General features: G+C 44.1%; 1 protein-coding gene across 3 annotated transcripts in view; it reads left to right on the top strand.

The window, feature by feature from the left end:
- ARHGAP44 (Rho GTPase activating protein 44) overlaps positions 1-19,964 on the top strand; it is a 240,285-nt gene that overhangs the window by 157,737 nt on the left and 62,584 nt on the right. For all 3 annotated transcript variants that reach the window (XM_030208087.1, XM_030208088.1, XM_030208089.1), the window contains exons 10-11: positions 9,783-9,910; positions 12,774-12,885. In XM_030208087.1, the coding sequence (XP_030063947.1) occupies positions 9,783-9,910; positions 12,774-12,885 (240 nt within the window). The remainder of the gene's footprint in view (positions 1-9,782; positions 9,911-12,773; positions 12,886-19,964) is intronic.

Consider the following 19,964-nt stretch of genomic DNA (forward strand, 5'->3'; position numbering starts at 1 on the left):
CCACCCGGGCAGGAAGGGCAGGGATTCTATTCCAGGTACTTCCTTGTGGAAAAGAAAACAGGGGGGATGCGTCCCATCCTAGACCTGAGAGGCCTGAACAAATTCCTGGTCAAAGAAAAGTTCAGGATGCTTTCCTTGGGCACCCTTCTGCCAATGATTCAGAAAAACGATTGGCTATGTTCCCTGGATTTAAAGGACGCATACACTCACATCCCGATACTGCCAGCTCACAGACAGTATCTCAGATTCCGCCTGGGCGCACGGCACTTTCAGTATTGTGTGCTGCCCTTTGGGCTCGCCTCTGCCCCACGAGTGTTTACAAAGTGCCTCGTGGTGGTAGCGGCCTACCTACGCAAGCTGGGAGTGCACGTGTTCCCATATCTCGACGATTGGCTGGTCAAGAACACCTCGGAGGCAGGAGCCCTCCGGTCCATGCAGTGCACTATTCAACTTCTGGAGCTGCTGGGGTTTGTGATAAATTACCCAAAGTCCCATCTCCAGCCAGCTCAATCTCTGGAATTCATAGGAGCGCTGCTGAATTCCCAGACAGCTCAGGCCTACCTTCCCGAAGCGAGGGCCACCAATCTCTTGGCCCTGGCTTCGCAGACCAGAGCGTCTCAGCAGATCACAGCTCGGCAGATGTTGAGACTTCTGGGTCATATGGCCTCCACAGTTCATGTGACTCCCATGGCTCGTCTTCACATGAGATCTGCTCAATGGACCCTAGCTTCCCAGTGGTTCCAAGCCACCGGGAATCTAGAAGATGTCATCCGCCTCTCCACCAGTTGTCGCACTTCACTGCTCTGGTGGACCATCCGGACCAATTTGACCCTGGGACGTCCATTCCAAATTCCGCAGCCCACGAAAGTGCTGACGACGGATGCATCTCGCCTGGGGTGGGGAGCCCATGTCGATGGGCTCCACACTCAGGGTCTGTGGTCCCTCCAGGAAAAGGATCTGCAGATCAACCTCCTGGAGCTCCGAGCGATCTGGAACGCACTGAAGGCTTTCAGAGATCGGCTGTCCTGTCAAATTATCCAAATTCGGACAGACAATCAGGTTGCAATGTATTACGTCAACAAGCAGGGGGGCACCGGATCTCGCCCCCTGTGCCAGGAGGCCGTCGGGATGTGGCGTTGGGCGTGTCGGTTCGGCATGCTCCTCCAAGCCACATACCTGGCAGGCGTAAACAACAGTCTGGCCGACAGACTGAGCAGAGTCATGCAACCGCACGAGTGGTCGCTCCATGCCAGAGTGGTACGCAAGATCTTCCGAGCGTGGGGCACCCCCTCGGTGGACCTTTTCGCCTCTCAGACCAACCACAAGCTGCCTCTGTTCTGTTCCAGACTTCAGGCACACGGCAGGCTAGCGTCAGATGCCTTTCTCCTTCATTGGGGGACCGGCCTCCTGTATGCTTATCCTCCCATACCTTTGGTGGGGAAGACCTTGCTGAAGCTCAAGCAAGACCGCGGCACCATGATTCTGATAGCGCCCTTTTGGCCCCGTCAGATCTGGTTCCCTCTTCTTCTGGAGTTGTCCTCCGAAGAACCGTGGAGATTGGAGTGTTTTCCGACTCTCATTTCGCAGAACGACGGAGCGTTGCTGCACCCCAACCTTCAGTCTCTGGCTCTCACGGCCTGGATGTTGAGGGCGTAGACTTCACTGCGTTGGGTCTGTCTGAGGGTGTCTCCCGGGTCTTGCTTGCCTCTAGGAAGGATTCCACTAAAAAGAGTTATTTTTTCAAGTGGAGGAGGTTTGTCGTGTGGTGTGAGAGCATGGCCCTAGAACCTCGTTCTTGCCCTGCACAGAACCTGCTTGAATACCTTCTGCACTTATCAGAGTCTGGCCTCAAGACCAACTCAGTAAGGAATCACCTTAGTGCGATTAGTGCTTACCATTATCGTGTGGAAGGTAAAGCCATCTCTGGAGAGCCTTTAGTCGTTCGATTCATGAGAGGCTTGCTTTTGTCAAAGCCCCCTATCAAGCCTCCTACTGTGTCATGGGATCTCAACGTCGTCCTCACCCAGCTGATGAAACCTCCTTTTGAGCCACTGAATACCTGCCATCTGAAGTACTTGACCTGGAAGGTCATTTTCTTGGTGGCAGTTACTTCAGCTCGTAGGGTCAGTGAGCTTCAAGCCCTAGTAGCTCATGCTCCATATACTAAATTTCATCACAACAGAGTAGTGCTCCGCACTCACCCAAAGTTCCTGCCGAAGGTGGTGTCGGAGTTCCATCTTAACCAGTCAATTGTCTTGCCAACATTCTTCCCCAGGCCGCATACCCGCCCTGCTGAACGTCAGTTGCACACATTGGACTGCAAGAGAGCATTGGCCTTCTACTTGGAGCGGACACAGCCCAACAGACAGTCCGCCCAATTGTTTATTTCTTTCGACCCTAACAGGCTAGGGGTCGCTGTCGGGAAACGCACCATCTCTAATTGGCTAGCAGATTGCATTTCCTTCACTTACGCCCAGGCTGGGCTGACTCTTGAGGGTCATGTCACGGCTCATAGTGTCAGAGCCATGGCAGCGTCGGTGGCCCACTTGAAGTCAGCCACTATTGAAGAGATCTGCAAGGCTGCGACGTGGTCATCTGTCCACACATTCACATCTCATTACTGCCTCCAGCAGGATACCCGACGCGATAGTCGGTTCGGGCAGTCGGTGCTGCAGAATCTGTTTGGGGTGTAATCCAACTCCACCCTCCAGGACCCGAATTTATTCTGGTCAGGCTGCACTCTCAGTTAGTTGTTCTTCGTAGGTCAATTTCTGTTGTTTCCTCGCCGTTGCGAGGTTCCATTGACCTGGGTTCTTGTTTTGAGTGAGCCTGAGAGCTAGGGATACCCCAGTCGTGAGAACAAGCAGCCTGCTTGTCCTCGGAGAAAGGGTATGATACATACCTGTAGCAGTTGTTCTCCGAGGACAGCAGGCTGATTGTTCTCACCTACCCTCCCTCCTCCCCTTTGGAGTTGTGTTTTATACTTTATTGCTTGTCATTCAACTGGCGGGAGCGGTCGCGCACGGGCGGGAAGACGGCCGCGCATGCGCGGTGGGCGTGCCCTGCGTGCCGACCGTCCCGCGAAGCTTTTTCCGGTTGGTGGGGGCTGCCGCGGACGTCAACCCAGTCGTGAGAACAATCAGCCTGCTGTCCTCGGAGAACAACTGCTACAGGTATGTATCATACCCTATTTGGTCTGATCATTTTTGTGGCTATTTTACTTTGAATGTAACATGTTCTGATATTCTGTGTAAATGTTTTAGGAATAACAGGTTGAGAAGGGGAAGGGTTGGTAAATCAGACTACTGGTCTAGGGTACTCCCATTGCTGAAGACACCAGGGTCTCAGGTAGATGTTTTGCTATCCAATTGGAATGTTGTAACCCAGAGAGTATTAGCACCTGAACATGAAGTTAAATCATCTAGGTGGATGAGCTCCCCCTGGTTTTTAGGTGAATTGCTAGAACTCAAAAAGATGTTGAAGATTAGAACGCAGTTAGCTTAAGTCTGTGTGAAGTTTGAGTTTAGCCAAAAGGGCTTATTATTCTGAGTTGGTGAGAATAGAAAAACCAAATTTGAGAACGTTATTTAGCCTGCTACAAGAAAATGTATCCGTACCAAATTCCTCTACTTCTGCTTAGCATTCTGCAGAGGTTTTGGAAGGTTATTTTGCTTCTAAAGTTTTAAGTATTCATCAATCTTTTGAGACTTCTTTGAAACTTGACAACTACGAGAAGATAAAATTAAATTATTTAAATCTTTCATATATTCCAACTGATAGATTTCTGATTTTATTACTCAGTTGATATTAGATCCTTTGGTAAACAGGTTATCAAGATCTGGCTGCCCTCTAAATCCAGTTCCTTCATATTTGCTGAAAGATCCTCTTGTTGAGTTAATGGATTGGCATGTTGAATTTGTTAACTCTGCATTGAAAGTAGGATGGTTCGCTAGAGATATAGGCCATATTATTTTGCCACCTATACTGAAACAACTTGACGGAGATTCATCCTTAGTGTCCAATTTTAGACCCATAGCTAATATTCCATTTCTTGCAATGCTTCTTGAATTTGTAGTGGGATCACAACTAAGTACATAGATGATAATGATCTTTTGCATAGTTCTCAGCATGGCTTTCAACCACTTCATAGTTCAAAGACATTATTGCTGCTTTTGACATCTGAAGTGAGGCTTATTTTGTGTAGAGGTCCAGAAATGGTATTATTGCAGTTTGATATTTCTGCTGCCTTTGACATAGTTAATCATGATATCCTAATGAATATTCTGTCAGAATTTGGTTTTCATGGTACTGTCCTCAACTGGTTTGGTTCTTTTATGAGGACTAGACAGTACTTAGTGTTAAAGAATAGTAATTACTCATCTTCATGGGAATCCCCTTGCGGTGTTCCCCAGGACTATCCTCTCTATTCACTTCTGTATAACTTATATATGAGTTTTCTTGGTCGAATTTTGCTGAATCCTGTTGATCTTATTTTCTCTTATGCTGATGATATTTTTTCTTAGTCCCTATTAATCGGTTTGCAGATTCTGTTTTTTCAGGAATTACTAACTGCATAAACAGGGTTAAAGATTGGTCAGCTCAATTTAAACTTAAGCTTAATGCAGACAAAACTAAGGTCTTATGGTTCTCTTCAGACTTAGAAAAAATTCCTCAGTTAATTTTAAGAGTTGAAGGATCAGGCATAAATGTAGTAAAATCTTCTAAAGTCTTAGGTATAATCTTGGACTCGTCTCTAACTATGGAGCTACATGTTAATGGTCTGATAAGAAAAACTTATTTTAAACTGGAACAATTGCAATTGGTAAGATCTTACTTTTTACAAGACCATTTCAGAATTATTGTACAACTAGCTTATTCTATCTCTATTAGACTATGACAATTCATTATATTGGGGATTGTCTTTAAGACAACTTTCAAGGATTCAAATGATCCAAAATTCAACTGCTAGGTTAATATTTAAAAAAATCATGCATGGATCATATTACCCCACTGTTAAAAATATTACATTAGTTGCCAGTTCAGGCTTGAATTATGTTTAAGGTGCTTTGTTTTGTTTTTAAGTTTTTGAAAGGTATTGGTCCTGTAGGTGGATCTCAATCAGTCAAATTTAGATCCAGTTGTCAGAGTTATAATTTTATGGCATTAGCATTTCCTTCAACTAAAGGTATAAGGTTGAAAGCAGCAGTCTCCGTTTCTTTTTTCTTTGCAGCTGTTCGTCATTGGAATGTTCTCCCTCTAGAGTTTACGTGCATTGAGTAATTACTCACTTTTTCATAAAGCTTTGAAAACCTATTTGTTTTGTTAAAGAAGGTGTTTGTATATTGTGTTTTTATTTTGAATTTTGTAGTTTTTTTTATTTCTATTTGTAACTTCCTGAATGATTGTAATTCAGTTTTTATATATCTGAATATTATATATTTAGTTATTGTAACTCACTTTGAATCTAGAATTTTAGAGAGTTGGTGAGTAACAAGTCTCCGATAGTATAGTATGTAAGCAAAACAATAACCACATCAGCTAAATAGCGGATGGTTAGTACATGCAAAATCAATTTAACACATATCAAACTACAAATTAATGCATGCATAGTTAGTTTGCTTGTATGAAAAAACTCTGTGTTGGAACTTTTTATGAAACCAAGTATGTGAAAATGCAAAAACTTTGCAAAAATTCTGAAAAATGAATAAAATTCAGAAAATGAATAAAAATTCTGAAAATGAATAAAAATGTTCTTGTTGTACACATCCTGTATTCTCTGTATAACACCCCTTAACTTGCATACCAAACTCAGTCTCGAAATAGAGAGTACTCAAATTCAAGGATGTTGGGTTGACCCCCTGCGCCACCCCTCCGTTTTGAAAATATTTTATCTGTTTGTTATGCTTTCTTGCTAGAATGTATGCGCTGGTGTGGTAGATGATGGATATGGTGTGATAGATATGGATATGAGAGATACATGGAATCAATCACGTAAAATCCAGATCATTGCAGTGCAGATAGTAATAATTTATGTGTGTTTTCTCACAGACATAAACAGAACCTGCTTTATAGTCTTGCTTCTGGAGATAACATACACGTAGCCACTGCAGCGGGGTGGAGGGTGGCATGTTTGGGGGAAAGGGGGTGCAAGGAGATTGCGTTGTGTCTTCTAAAGGACATGGAAAAAGAACTAGGTTTAATTTTTAGCTTTAAAATATTCCGGCTGGAAGACGCCAATTTGGAAGTCCAGCTGCTGATACTTATTGCACACTATCACTACAGCAGACTGCAGCAAGAAACTTCTCTGGGTTCTGTGTAACATTTGGGGAAATGGGCATTGACAGCTCAACAGCTGGGCTTTGAGTCAGGAACATCTGGGGCTAACCTCTATCAAATAATAACAAAGGATGAAGTGGAGGAATGGCCTAACGGTTAGTGCAGTGGCTTTCAGACCTGAGGAACTGCATTTGATTCCCACTGCACTCCTTATGACCCTGGGCAAGACACCTAACCCTCCATTGCCCTGGAGTGGAGGAGTAGCCTAATGGATAGTACAGTGGGTTGAGAACCTGGGGATCTGGGTTCAAATCCCATGGCAGCCTAATGGTTAGTGCAGTGGGTTGAGATCCTGGGGAACTGGGTTCAGTTCCCACTGCAACTCCTTGTGACCCCAGGCAAGTCACATAAACCTCCATTGCCTTAGGTACAAATAACCTTAGATTGTGAGCCCAATAGGGACAGAAATGTACCTGCAAAAAAATAGTATATGTAAACCATTTTGATTGTATGTACAGAAAGGCGGTATATCAAGTGTGGACTGAACATGCAAAACAATTAGAAAAATATATTCATACATTTTACACTAGATTCAATAAATGGCGCCCAAATTTGGGTGCTGAAAAGAAATCCACACAGAGAGCTATTCTATCAACTGCACTCTGAGTTGCATGCCGTTTATAGAGCCGATTTTCACGCAAACTTTGGGCACGAGAATTTATACCAGGTGAAACCTGGTGTAAATTCTGGCACATATGTTAAGCACAGATTCCCGATATTCAGTACTACAACACACATTTTTAGTGAACGCTCCTGACCCTCCCAAGGCCTTGCCCCCTTTTAAGTTGTACGCTAAAATAATTGCTCTCGGATCTTTATAGAATAGCGCTTAGCAGGATGTGTGCGTAAATCCAAATTGTTGCCAATTAACACCAATAAGTGGTTGTGAGCACCCAGTTATTGGCACTAATTGGCTCGTAGGCCAGTTTACTTCTGTGCACATCTCAGAACAGCGTGAAATTTTGCGCACCTAAATTTGCAGGCCATTTATAGAATCCGGAGGTTTATTAGCACAAAGAGAAAAATAGTACATTACTCGCAAATCCCCCACCCTACAAAAAAATCATTCTAAAAAAAACATCTAAACTCTTAAGGAACCAGTTACAAACATGATCTGCTTAACTGTGTAGAATTACCATAGAAAAGCATTACTGAAATTGTTTTACAGGATAATAATCCCAAAGGAACTTCATATGAAAATTGATGCCTTTCAGCTGAACTCAGTCCAAAATAGGACAATAACTTCACTCAGCTGTTAGATATTGAGTTATAAATCCAAGATGACCCCAACATTCTTCAGCTGGAGGAAAGAAGTGGAGGAATAGCCTGGTGATTAGAGCAGTAGGCTGAGAAACAGGGAAGCCAAGGTTTAAATCCCACCGATGATCCTTGTGACCTTGGGCAAGTCACTTAGGGGCCCTTTTACTAAGCCGGGTAAGCGTCTACGCGTGCCAAAATCGAGCTACCGCCCGACTATTGCTTGGCTGTTGCCGATACACGTGTCTCAAAAATATTTTTTATTTTCGGGTGCGTGTAACGGATGCACGGCAAGTGGCATTTGACACATGTAGGTCATTACCACCCAGATTCTTTACTGCTAGGTCAATGGCTGGCGGTAAGGTCTCAGACCCAAAATGAACGTGCAACAATTTTGATTTTGCCGCACGTTCATTTTTGGCAAAAAAGGGGGCCTTTTTTACAGGCGCGCTAAATAATGGATCGGCGCATGCCCAAAACCCACGCATACACTACTGCAAGCCATTTTTCACAGCGCCTTTGTAAAAAGACCCCTTAACCCTACATTGCCTTGTGTACAAACTTAGATTAAAAGCTCTCTATAACTTACCGTGAAGTACCAGTGAAAAGATGGGAGCTAAATCCAAGCACAGAAAAGTGGTATATCAAGAATCTAATAATAAAGATGTAAAACAGAAAAAGTCTCATATGAACACCAGAGAGGACCTGATTTCACTCAGTGGTTGATTATTCAGCACATAAGTCCAAAGTAAATTCCAGCATGGCCATATTTCATTGTAGATGGCTACTTGGGGAATGGGGTCATTTTGAGGGTCTACAATATAACCTCTAAGGGTAACAAACTATAAATCTAGCTATTACTCAAAAATCAAGTTTGTTAAGTATATACCAAGCAGTCAATCCAAGTAAGTTTCCTGGAAACTTGATCATTAAATAATTGAAACCTCAAATCTCCTGATGGGGGAAAATAGAAAACTATTAATAACCCACTATCATATAGGGAGTCCTGTTACTATCATTGTTTTCTGAGACAAAAAAAAGAGAATCATGTAAAAAAAACTCCCTAAAGGAGAAAATCGACTGATTCCCAAAAATCATATTTCTCTATTAAAGATAGGAATCTCCCAAAAGTGAATGAGTCAAGATACTCAGTGAAAGGGTTCTTCAAAAGCATGTTCAAAAATCACAAAAAGCGATCACAGATAATAAACAAGCATGCATGCCGTTAATGAAAGCACTTATCAAAAAATCATCCCCTATCTTCTCCCCCCCCATCCTTTTACCATTTCCCTCCCTATCTCCTTCCCTTTTACCTATCCTATCCTTGTCTGCCTTCCCTATACCAACTCATATATTCCTGGGCGCTGTTGCCGCTGTGTTTTTCTCAGTTCATAATATTCTTTTCACATGTCCTGGTAATGCTTTTTCACTATGCAAGTAGTTATGATCATCACAGTTTATAATACTCTTCCTACATTTTCTTGTTTTGCTTTATTTTCTATCATGTAAGATGCTTTTTTTTTGACAATGTAAGCCGCACTGAACCTGCTGTATGTGGGAAAGGGCGGGGTACAAATGTAATAAATAAATCACGCTTCTTCTAAGCCATGCAAAGCCCCAACTGCAGCTCTACTGCAATACTCCTTGATGTCCCAGGAATTCCGTCAGCCACCGATCCAGTAATAAGTCTTCACCATATCTCTGCCAGCAGTGCACTGCTCTCTGTCTACTCATCCTCAACAAGGTTGCCTTGTTTCACAGTAAACTTGCTGATTGAGGAGGAAAACTGTTGTATAGAACTTTTGAGAAATAACGTTTTTATATCCTCCTGTGCCCAGTTAACCTGTTTTTGAGTGAGATAAAATTGCTTCAGGATGCCCGACCCAGAAGCGGTTGCCTGCCTGTGTTTCAAAAGCAGCGAATTAAACAATGTTTTGGCTTCGAAGAAAGGAGTTGAATAAAGTCAAATTATAGTATTATAATAATTATCTGCTGAGAGAATTACAGAATTGTGTGTTTTCCCTGAGTATTGTAGCAGGTAGTTTTGAACAGGGTGCTTGGTATCTGCCTCATTTAACTCAAGCAATTAATACCAGCTGGAAGATCGATCTCTGGCAGACATCGAGTTGTGGATTACAGGCTTACTTAGCCGCTTAACGAGGCTCTTTTCCCCTCTTTTTTTGAAACAGAAGCTTGGATAGAAAAACCCTCCTTTGGGAAGGCACTGGAGGAGCATTTGGCAGTGAGTGGCAGGGAGATCGCCTTTCCTATCGAGGCCTGTGTGACCATGCTGCTGGAGTGTGGCATGCAGGAGGAGGTGGGTCTACTTTTATTTATTTATTTATTTATTTGTACCATTTGTATCCCACATTTTCCCACCTATTTGCAGGCTCAATGTGGCTTACATTGTTCCGTAATGGTGAGTACCAATTCCGGAAAGAGAAATACATAGTTAAAGGTATGGAGACAGAGAGGATTAGGTATTCATGTACTAAAGTTCATTATATAACAGCAAATAAGAGATATTGGATTAATCTTCTTTTGTGAAACATTTGTTTGGACAATCAGTAATATTTAGCTTCAAATCATAGACAAAATTAATATAGACAATTAAGGAATAAAGAGTTACGTGTTGTGTGGATCCAAGTGTGAATTTCTTTTAGTTTGTGGGTCTCAGGTGTCAGATTTACCACCAGAATCACAAAGTCAGACTGCTGCAGGAGGTCTTCAATCTTTGCACACTTTTTTTATAGCTCTAATCCTGAGTTTCATCCAGATAGGTTTATCACATAAGCACTTTTGATTGGATTATCTGTGTTTGCCAATTTGAAGACCCCTGAAGAAGGCCTCTTGGCCGAAACACGGACCGTGTAGGGTCTTAATAAATCATAATTTTTGACTGTTAACATCTGTGACTTCAGTCTGGTCCTTCTGAATATCTTCCGCTTGACTTGTTGTTTCTTTGTGTGTTTTTGCGGGAGAATTGGACTCTCTTTGTTGTTCTTCCAATTTTTTTTAGTTGACATTTAGGATGGATTAGTGTGGTATGCTTTCTTGAATAGGTTGGTTTTCAATAGTTTACGGAAATTAATTATGTCGTGGGTTGTTTTTATATATTTTGGTAATTCATTCCATATTTGCGTACCTGTATAGGAGAAACTGGATGCATATGTTAATTTATATTTTAATCCCTTGCAGTTGGGATAGTGGAGGTTCAGGAACGTACGTGATAAACTAGTAGAGTTCCTGGTTGGTAGATCCATGAGGTCTAACATATACCCCGGAGCTTCACCGTGTATGATCTTATGAACCAGGGTGCAGACCTTGAACACAATGCGTTCTCTTAGTGGAAGCCAATGTAGTTTCTCTTTAGGGGTCCTGTTAGCTGCAGAGGTTGGGGCGCAAGGAAAATGCTGACAGAGTACATCAGCCCCTGACCTAACACTTCAGGAGTAGGTATTCAGCTGGAGGCAGACAGTGTTTTGCGGACTGCCCCTGGTTATGTTCCCGGATATTTAATGCTGAGTCATGCCCATGCACCAGCACTGAATATCCAGGCATACATGGGCGAATAAGACATAGCGGGCTAAGTGTGATATTCAGCACTAACCGGCTATGATGAACCGCATAAAGATAGAACTTTGTTTTTTTTGTGATCCTATCTATGCGTTTATCCCAGCCAGTTTAAGGGGCCCTTTTACAGCCCAGAACGCGGACTTACCATTCGCTGTTCTGGGAGTACCGCTGGCCCAACACGGCCGCCGGCGGTAGTCCCGCCCCAAGCGCGTTCCATTTCCTGGGGGAAAAGACAACCCCCCCCCCCCCCCCCCCCCCCCCGGAAATGTATTGTGCAGCGGTAACTTGGCTGTAATCGGGCATCGCCACGCGCTGCTCGGTTACTGCCAGGTTAGTGCTAGAGCCCTTATCGCCAGTTCAGTGGGTGGCAGTAATGGCTGCCATGTGTGTCTGGGGGCTTTTTACCCACTGTGATAAAAAAAAGGCCCCGACGCTTGGGAAAAACAGCCACTGGCGCAGGGCCCTTTTTCCTACAGCTTGGTAAAAGGACCCCTAAATGCTGAATATCAATGCTTAACTGGCTAAGTGCCAACTCTACCCCCAGAATGCTCACAAGGTAGCCAGTTTCTGTTGGATGTTAACTGGGCCTTTCCAGAGGGGTTATCTGGATAAGTGTCACTAAATATAACCAGTTAGTCCCAGATGAGCGATTTAAACAGCTAGGAGCTGCTTCTGGCTATTTAAATTGCTTTGAATATCAACCCCCTCAGTTATTACTATTCTCTTTTAAGAGAGTTCTGCTGGATGTTTTACAAGAGTGAAGGTTAGATTGATTTATTTATTACTGGGGTTCCGCACCCCGTAAGTCAAACAGGATGTGGAGAAATATGAAGCTATTTAATGAAACCTTCTAGACAGTGAAGGCAGTTATTATACAGTTATTGATAGTATAACTGTTATTACGGTAATTTTAGCGACATATTAACAGTTAGCAGCAGCTGGCAGTTACACGGAGGAGCAGGGTTGGGGGTTGAGCCATCAGGAGAGATGCCAGGTCATCAGCGGGGTTGGGGAGAGAGAGATACAGGAGTCTTCAGCTGGTGGAACTTGGGGATCTGTACCAGCCAGATCAAGGATGTGCTGCTGCTTGGCGGGCCTTCGCCCACCCAGTCCCTCTTAAGGCTATGCCACTGTAGCCATCCATTTTTTCTTAAGCGGAACAATCAGTCTCTTCTGGCTGGCTCTTTGGTTTTCTGGCTTTGAAGAAGGGTTATTTATCTAAAACGCATATAAGGCTTCAGGGCAGTGTTATGATAATGATTTTAATTGAAAGAATGTGATGTGACAGTTTGAATTCTGTCACTGTTTTTGACCCTACCACTTCCACCAGGAGGGTATTCCAGGCATCCGCCACCCTCTCCAAGAAAAAGTATTTCCAGATGTTACTCCTAAGTCTACCACCCTTCAACCTCGATTCATGTCCTCTAGTTCTACCACTTCCCCATCTCTGAAAAGGATTCTTTTGTATATTAATACCTGTAGGAGGATGGATAGGCTTGGAGGGGTAGGGAAACTAGACTGAGCTGAATACCCTCATTGTGGGAAGATGCAGAAGAGATGAGATGAAGGACAGTTGACCACTCTATCTCTTGCTTTCTGCACAGGGACTCTTCAGAGTGGCTCCTTCAGCGTCCAAACTGAAGAAATTGAAGGCTGCCCTGGACTGCTGTGTGTTGGATGTGCAGGAGTACACAGCAGATCCGCATGCTATCGCAGGTAAGTGAACGAAAGGCCTGGAGATAAAAATGTACCTTCCAGTGCATCTGAGGGCAGCCCAACAGTTGAAATGGGTTTTCTTATACTGTACCTAAGACAGATGGGTATCTTGAAAATAGAAACGAGTCTAGAACGTCTTAATATCTCATGAATAGGAGGCCTGTTAGTTTACAGTAGTTAGATTTGTCCATCTGCTGTCTGTTCTTCCATTGCCAACAATTTGTCATGCACTGCTGTAATGGATTTCTACCAATTTTGATAAGATAAACTGTTAGCAGAATGTGAAACTAGGCCTTTTCAGAAGGCCTATATAGAATGATTGATTATATACCTGCTCTTTTTTTTTTTTTTGCATTTATATATATAGAATAGTGCATGCAGTGCTTTATCTAACTCTCAGTGCTGATTAAGGCTGCCTGCAATCTGTTTTCTGATGTCGCCCCTTCCCCTGCGTGGTCAAGGATCCATACTGTATACTGTGCTGCTCAACTTATATTCTGCTGATATCACTAAGCTAGCCCCTCCTACTCAGCCTGAGACCCTCCCACTTCCACTCTGCTGATAGCACAATGCTAGCCCTTCCTACTCAGCCTGAGATCCTCCCACTTCCGCTCTGCTGATAGCACAATGCTAGCCCTACCTACTCAGCCTGAGACCCTGCCCACAACAGTATGCCAGGAGTGGACAAATGTTTGGGCTTGAGAAGTCGATTAAGTGGGCAAGTCTATAACCAAACAGTTCTTTTTAGGTGCCCCAAGGACACCTGGTGAGAACCTATTCTATAACAGAATCTGGGTGCTTGAATTCTCGTTGTAGAATACTAGTATGACCTGTTTTTGGCCTGCTTTATATTTACATGCCCATAGTTACACCAGACATAGACCTGGTGTAAGTGCTGCAGGGACATGAATATCTTACACAGGAGTGCTCAGTGTTGATCCTCGAGGGCTGCAGCCCGGTTGGGTTTTCAAGATTTCCACAATGAATATACATGAGATCTATTTACAAAAGAAACAGCAGATCATGAAGGATTGAAGATTAAAAGAGTCCAATTTATTCACCAAGATAAAATAATAAATAACTAGTTAAAATCCCGATAACAGCCATATTTCACCCTGTTGGATAAGGAGTTTGTGAGACCAGTAGGTGATACTTTTTCAACAAACCTCTTGGTATTTTAAAGCCCCTGACACAGCCCGGTTATGGCAAAACATGTTGTTGGGCTTGTAACTATTTATTATTTTATTGTTGTGAATAAATTGGAGTCTCTTTGATCTTCAATCCTTTACGATCTGCTGATCTCTTGACATCTAGTCTGTGGATTGTTTGCCTGTTTGTTTCTGGAGATCTATTTACATACATTGGGGAAATCCCAAAAACCTGACTGGGTTGCAGCCCTCAAGGACCAACATTAAGCACCCCTGGCTTACAGTATTCTGTAAGTTGCCTGCGTAACTGAAGTTCTTCCATTTTGTACGCCTCTTGCATTTATGTGCTATTCCACTTATACATGCCCTGATAGAATAGTGCTTAAGTCCCCTGCTGGCACTTACTTGCAGAACAATTACCTGTAAAAGTGCCAGTATTCTGTAAATTTTCACATGCAAGTAGAAAATTAAGTTCAAGTTTATTCAGGATTTACTATCCCACCCATCAAAAAGCATGTCTAGGCGGCTTACAGTGTCAAAATTATAGGAAAGGACAAAAATAGAACAATATGAAGGAGAGAGGACGGGGGTTGAACTGCAATTTTTTGATAGGCTATAAGAAGGGGGGATAGAAAAGGGAGGGGTCCCACTGGTCTGTCAGGGCCAACAGGCTCAACTTCCATGGACTGCAATGGAGAGATTAGGAATATGCATAGGCGCCCGGTATCAGAGGCTTGAGGAGGCTAAGCCTCCCCAGCCGCAGGATCGGATCCTGATGATGTCACGCGACGACGCCCACACGACCCAGTTCCGCCTGCCCAGGGCTCGCCGCTCGGCCCAGCCGCAGGCCGCTCCCATGTCCCAACTGCCCGCCCTCTTCTTTCCCCCAAGATCCCTTTCCTTTTTTTTCTTTTAAATTTACCTCCAGTCCGGCAGCGCAGCGACAACGTCAGTGAAAGCACTCCCAGTAAAAGCGCTTCCCTTCGCTCAGTGTCTCGCCTACTGGGAGCGCTTTCACTGACGCTGCGCTGCCGGACTTCGGAGGTAAATTTAAAAGAAAAAAAAAAGGAAAGGGATCTTGGGGGGGAGAAGAGAGTGGGCAGTTGGGGCAGGGGAGAGAGGGACATGGATGGGATGGCAGGGCTCAGGGAGAGAGGGGAATTGCTGGATATGGGTGAATGGAGGGGGGCAGGGGAGAGAGGAACATGGATGTGAGGGCAGGGCTCAGGGAGAGAGGGGAATTGCTGGTTAAGGATGAATGGAGGGGGCAGGGGAGAAAGGGACATGGATGGGAGGGCAGGGCTCAGGGAGAGAGGGGAATTGCTGGATATGGATGAATGGAGGGGGCAGGGGAGAGAGGAGCATGGATGGGAGGGCAGGGCCCAGGGAGAGAGGGAAATTGCTGGATATGGATGAATGGAGGGGGCAGGGGAGAGAGGAGCATGGATGGACATGGATGGGAGGACTGGACCCAGGGAGAGAGGAGAAATTGCTGGACATAGAGGGGAGGGGAGGGAAGAGAGAGGAAGGAGATGAGGGAAAAGGAAAAGAGGAGAAAAACTGCACATGGATGGAGAAAATAGGCAGAAGCTGGATCCACTGGATAGTCAAGTCTGCGGAGGACCCAGCTTTTACTTACGGATGTAAGACAAGAAATGGAGAAGAAAGGCGGAAAGTAAAGAAATAAATGGAAAGGAAGCCCTGGAAATGGAGTTAAGAGGACAGATAGCAGCAGAATCGGATACTGGGCCAGCATGATCAGAAAAACAAAATCACCAGACAACAAGGTAGAAAAGATCATTTTATTTTCATTATAGTGTTTGGAATATGTCCACTTTGTGAATCAGGTGCTCAACATTAAAAGTTTATATTTGTTTACTTATTTATGGCATTTTATCCCACATTAAACATGAATTAGGGTGTTTTGTGGCTGTACATGAGAATTGTGATATTATGATCCCTTGTTTCATATTGTTGACGGTCTGCATTTTCTGTATGGGTGGTATATTGGTGTATTAGGTTCTGCCCAGTGTAATATTTATGGTACAGTAAGGTTCTGAGTGTGTTTTTGCACAAAGTTGTGCATAGTGTTTTGCAGTTGAGCGATTGTGGTTAGTATATGCTTTGAGCAACCACTTTATTCTTTGACATATGATACATATCTAATATCTAAATTGAATAAAAGGTATTAATTGTGACTTTTATTTTTATTTTTTTTTTCTGTGTTATCAGACAGCTATGGATTTAAGCTCCACCCCTAACCCCGCCCCCTTTAGCCTCCCCAAACAGTTGGGCCACCGACCGCCTATGGGAATATATGCATCAGAGAAAAGAAACGTTTGAGTTCTGTTTTAAACATTTTGGAGAGATGTCCGATGCCAAAGAGACTGAGGTAGTTTATTCCAGTGCTCAGGACCCTGAACTGAAAAAATTGATGAATTATTTCTCAAAAAGATGATACTATCAGTAGGTTTTGGAACAATGATCATAATCTTTAATTTGAATATGGGGTTAACAAAGTAGACCATTGTGTTAATGGATAGCACAAGTAATTATATTGGCAGGAGACTGGAAAAGCTAATAAAATTAGTAACTTGATAATAATGAAAGGTTTCAATGACCTCAAGATTGATTGGGTGAAAGTTTCATGGTCGGTGTGGTAGGGAGATAAAATTTCTAGGTCTCATTAAAAAAGCTGGAACTGTTGAGAGAAGAAACTATTTTAGTGGATTGCAGGACCTTGTGCAAGGGGGTAATGGTGGTGTGACCAACTGGCAATAGTGATCTTAGTGCAGTCAAATATGATATAATCACTGTAAAGCAGGAATTTTCAACCCAGTTCTCAGGACACACCTAGCCAGTCAGGTTTTCAGGATATCCACAGTGAATAAGCATGAGATAGAATTTTATACAGTGGAAGCAGTGCATGCAAATTTATCTCATGTATATTAATTGTGGATATCCTGAAAACCAGACGGGCTTGGGGTGTCCTGAGCACTGCGTTGAGAAACCCCTGTGCAGAGAGAGTATTAAATAAAAATACCGCTGTAGCTTTCAACCTTAAAATAAATAGACTATGATAAAATAAGAAAATTAGAGAAAACAAAACTGAAAGGAAATGTTGTAAGAGTTAAAGTACTGCTTGGGGACTAGAGATTATTTAAAAGTACAATCTTGGTACATGCACTGGCATTTTTGGCTGAAGCTGAAGCATGGCTGAACCCGGGTTTCAGGCCGGATTCGCATTTCAAAATTTGGTCGGCCTCTATATGGGGAAAAGTTTTCACATCGCGTTTTACACCAGCTCAAAGGCACACAGACGATTTTTTAAAAAGTGTTTGTTTTGGCAAGGGCTTTTTTATAAGGGATTAAGAGAGTCATTTTTCTTAATCCCTTGTAGTTTATTTCCTCCACCAAAATGAAACCATGTTAAAATTGCAGTCTCATTACTTATTAGTCTGCTTACATGTGTAGGTTTGTAAAATGAGACAGCTACACAAGGAAGTGGCATTACTTGTCCCCATGGAAGCTGCTGGGTTTGTGCCATTCATTTTTTCTACATGTAGATTTGTAAAAATAGCTGCTCCTGCTGCATGTGCTGGCAAATAACGGGTACACCCCTCTTTGTATTTTAGAAGAGGCTGTCTGTCGGCAGGTCCTTTCCTCAAATGCCATCAGAATTTAGCATGTCCCAACCTGTATGACTCCATTCTGATCCCACCAACAGTGGGCTCTGGCCTACTCAAAATTGGCCCAACCTTGCCATGGCTGGCAGGGATAAGTACATAAATAATGCCACACTGGGAAAAGACCAAGGGTCCATCGAGCCCAGCATCCTGTCCACGACAGCGGCCAATCCAGGCCAAGGGCACCTGGCAAGCTTCCCAAACGTACAAACATTCTATACATGTTATTCCTAGAATTATGGATTTTTCCCAAGTCCATTTAGTAGCAGTTTATGGACTTGTCCTTTAGGAAACCGTTTAACCCCTTTTTAAACTCTGCCAAGCTAACCGCCTCCACCACGTTCTCCGGCAACGAATTCCAGAGTTTAATTATGCGTTGGGTGAAGAAAAATTTTCTCCGATTTGTTTTAAATTTACTACACTGTAGTTTCATCGCATGCCCCCTAGTCCTAGTATTTTTGGAAAGCGTGAACAGATGCTTCATATCCACCTGTTCCACTCCACTTATTATTTTATATACCTCTATCATGTCTCCCCTCAGCCGTCTCTTCTCCAAGCTGAAAAGCCCTAGCCTCCTTAGTCTTTCTTCATAGGGAAGAAAGACTAAGGAGGCTAGGGCTTTTCAGCCAGAACACTTCCAAACTGGATAGCCAGTAGCTCTGTCCCAGAGCAGCCGATACTGGCTCCCCATCTTCTAGATATGCTCAGTTCTCATTGGAAAACTAATCAGGCATTGGGGGGCTGGTGGGAGCAGCAGCCACTGCCACTCCAGTACACCATCACTGGCTACCCAGCTTGGAAAAGTTCAACTGGCGAGGTTTGGGGATCCTCATCAGCTCAGGTATTTGTATTTTGAGTTTTGGGGGGCGGCAGTGGCATGGAGAGCTGGGGAGGGGGCAGGGAGATAGAAACTTTCATGCCCGCTCGCCCACCCAAAATTTGAGGTCTGGCTACCCCATTGTTTCAGTCTGTACTTTCTATTTAGAATGGGGCTCCACATCAAACTTGACAGATTTTTTTATTATTATTATTTTAAACAAAACAGCTGGCTGTTGTGTTAGAGAAAGATCTGTAGATGAATTCCTGGGAGGTTTCTGGTGAATGTCTGTGTTAATATCATTTACAGGCCTTTTGCGTTCTAGCAGATCATTGTGATGACATTTTTCAGCGTGAGCCAGTCAATCATGTGGTTGTGCTTAAGCATTGTCCTTGTGAAATAAAAGCTTGAACAAAGAGGAAGCAGTGGTGAGGACACTTTTGCAGTAGGCACAGTGAACCTAATGCACCTGGATTATTTTTCTCTCTCTGTCCTGCTTTCTGCTCTCTTTTCTGCTTTAATCTGCTTTGCCACTTTTGTTACTGATACAGTAGAACATCTATATATATAAAAGGCAACCCCAACGTTCTGAAGCCTCCACGGAAGTTGAGGCGCCCGAGATATCCGGTGTGCCCTGGAGTGTCTGCACCGCCCTCGCGTCAAAACGTCATGACGCGTCAAAACGTCATGACGTCCAGGGCGGAGCTATTCACACTCGAGGGCCGAAACGGCCCACAGCGAACAAGGCAAGTAGCTTCGAGGGACGGAGGGAGGGGGCCCCTTGCTAGCGCCCGTTTCATTCCGCTCAGAAACGGGCATTTTTTCCTAGTCATCTAATGTTTTACTGGCACTTGGAGCTATAGATATAGCAGGGGCGTATCTAGACCTCGCGGTGGGAGCAGGCCAGAGCCTGAGGTGGGGGGGGGGGCAATTTTGGTCTGCTGCCCCGCCTCCCCAGCCCCCTCCGCCCTGCCGCTCGCCACCCACTGCTGTAGCAAATACCTTGTCTGGCGGGGGTCCCCAACCCCCGCCAGCTGAAGTCTTCGCCAGCACCGGTCTCTAGCGCTGCCATGTTGCCTGCCTGCTCTCTCTTCCCCCTCACATCCTGTACTCTCCTTTTAGTGAAACTGCTCAATTTTACTAAAAGGAGCGTGCAGAATGCGAGGGGGAAGAAAGAGCAGGGCAGGCAACGCGGTAGTGCCAGAGACCGACGCTGGAGAAGGCTTCAGCTGGCGGGGGTTGGGGATCCCCACCAGCAAAACCAGGAGCCCAGAGGAAATTTGAGGGGGCGCAGGCCCCCGTGGCCCCACATATCTTCACCACTGATCTATAGAGAACAGCGATTATTCATCTACGATTTAAAAGTTGTATAGTGACTGTGTTTCACTTTAAGACAGTGGGTGTTCTGTGCAGGCTCTGGTGCACAGG

This window comes from Microcaecilia unicolor, chromosome 6 (assembly GCF_901765095.1).
Source record: "Microcaecilia unicolor chromosome 6, aMicUni1.1, whole genome shotgun sequence".
NCBI classification, from domain to species: domain Eukaryota; kingdom Metazoa; phylum Chordata; class Amphibia; order Gymnophiona; family Siphonopidae; genus Microcaecilia; species Microcaecilia unicolor.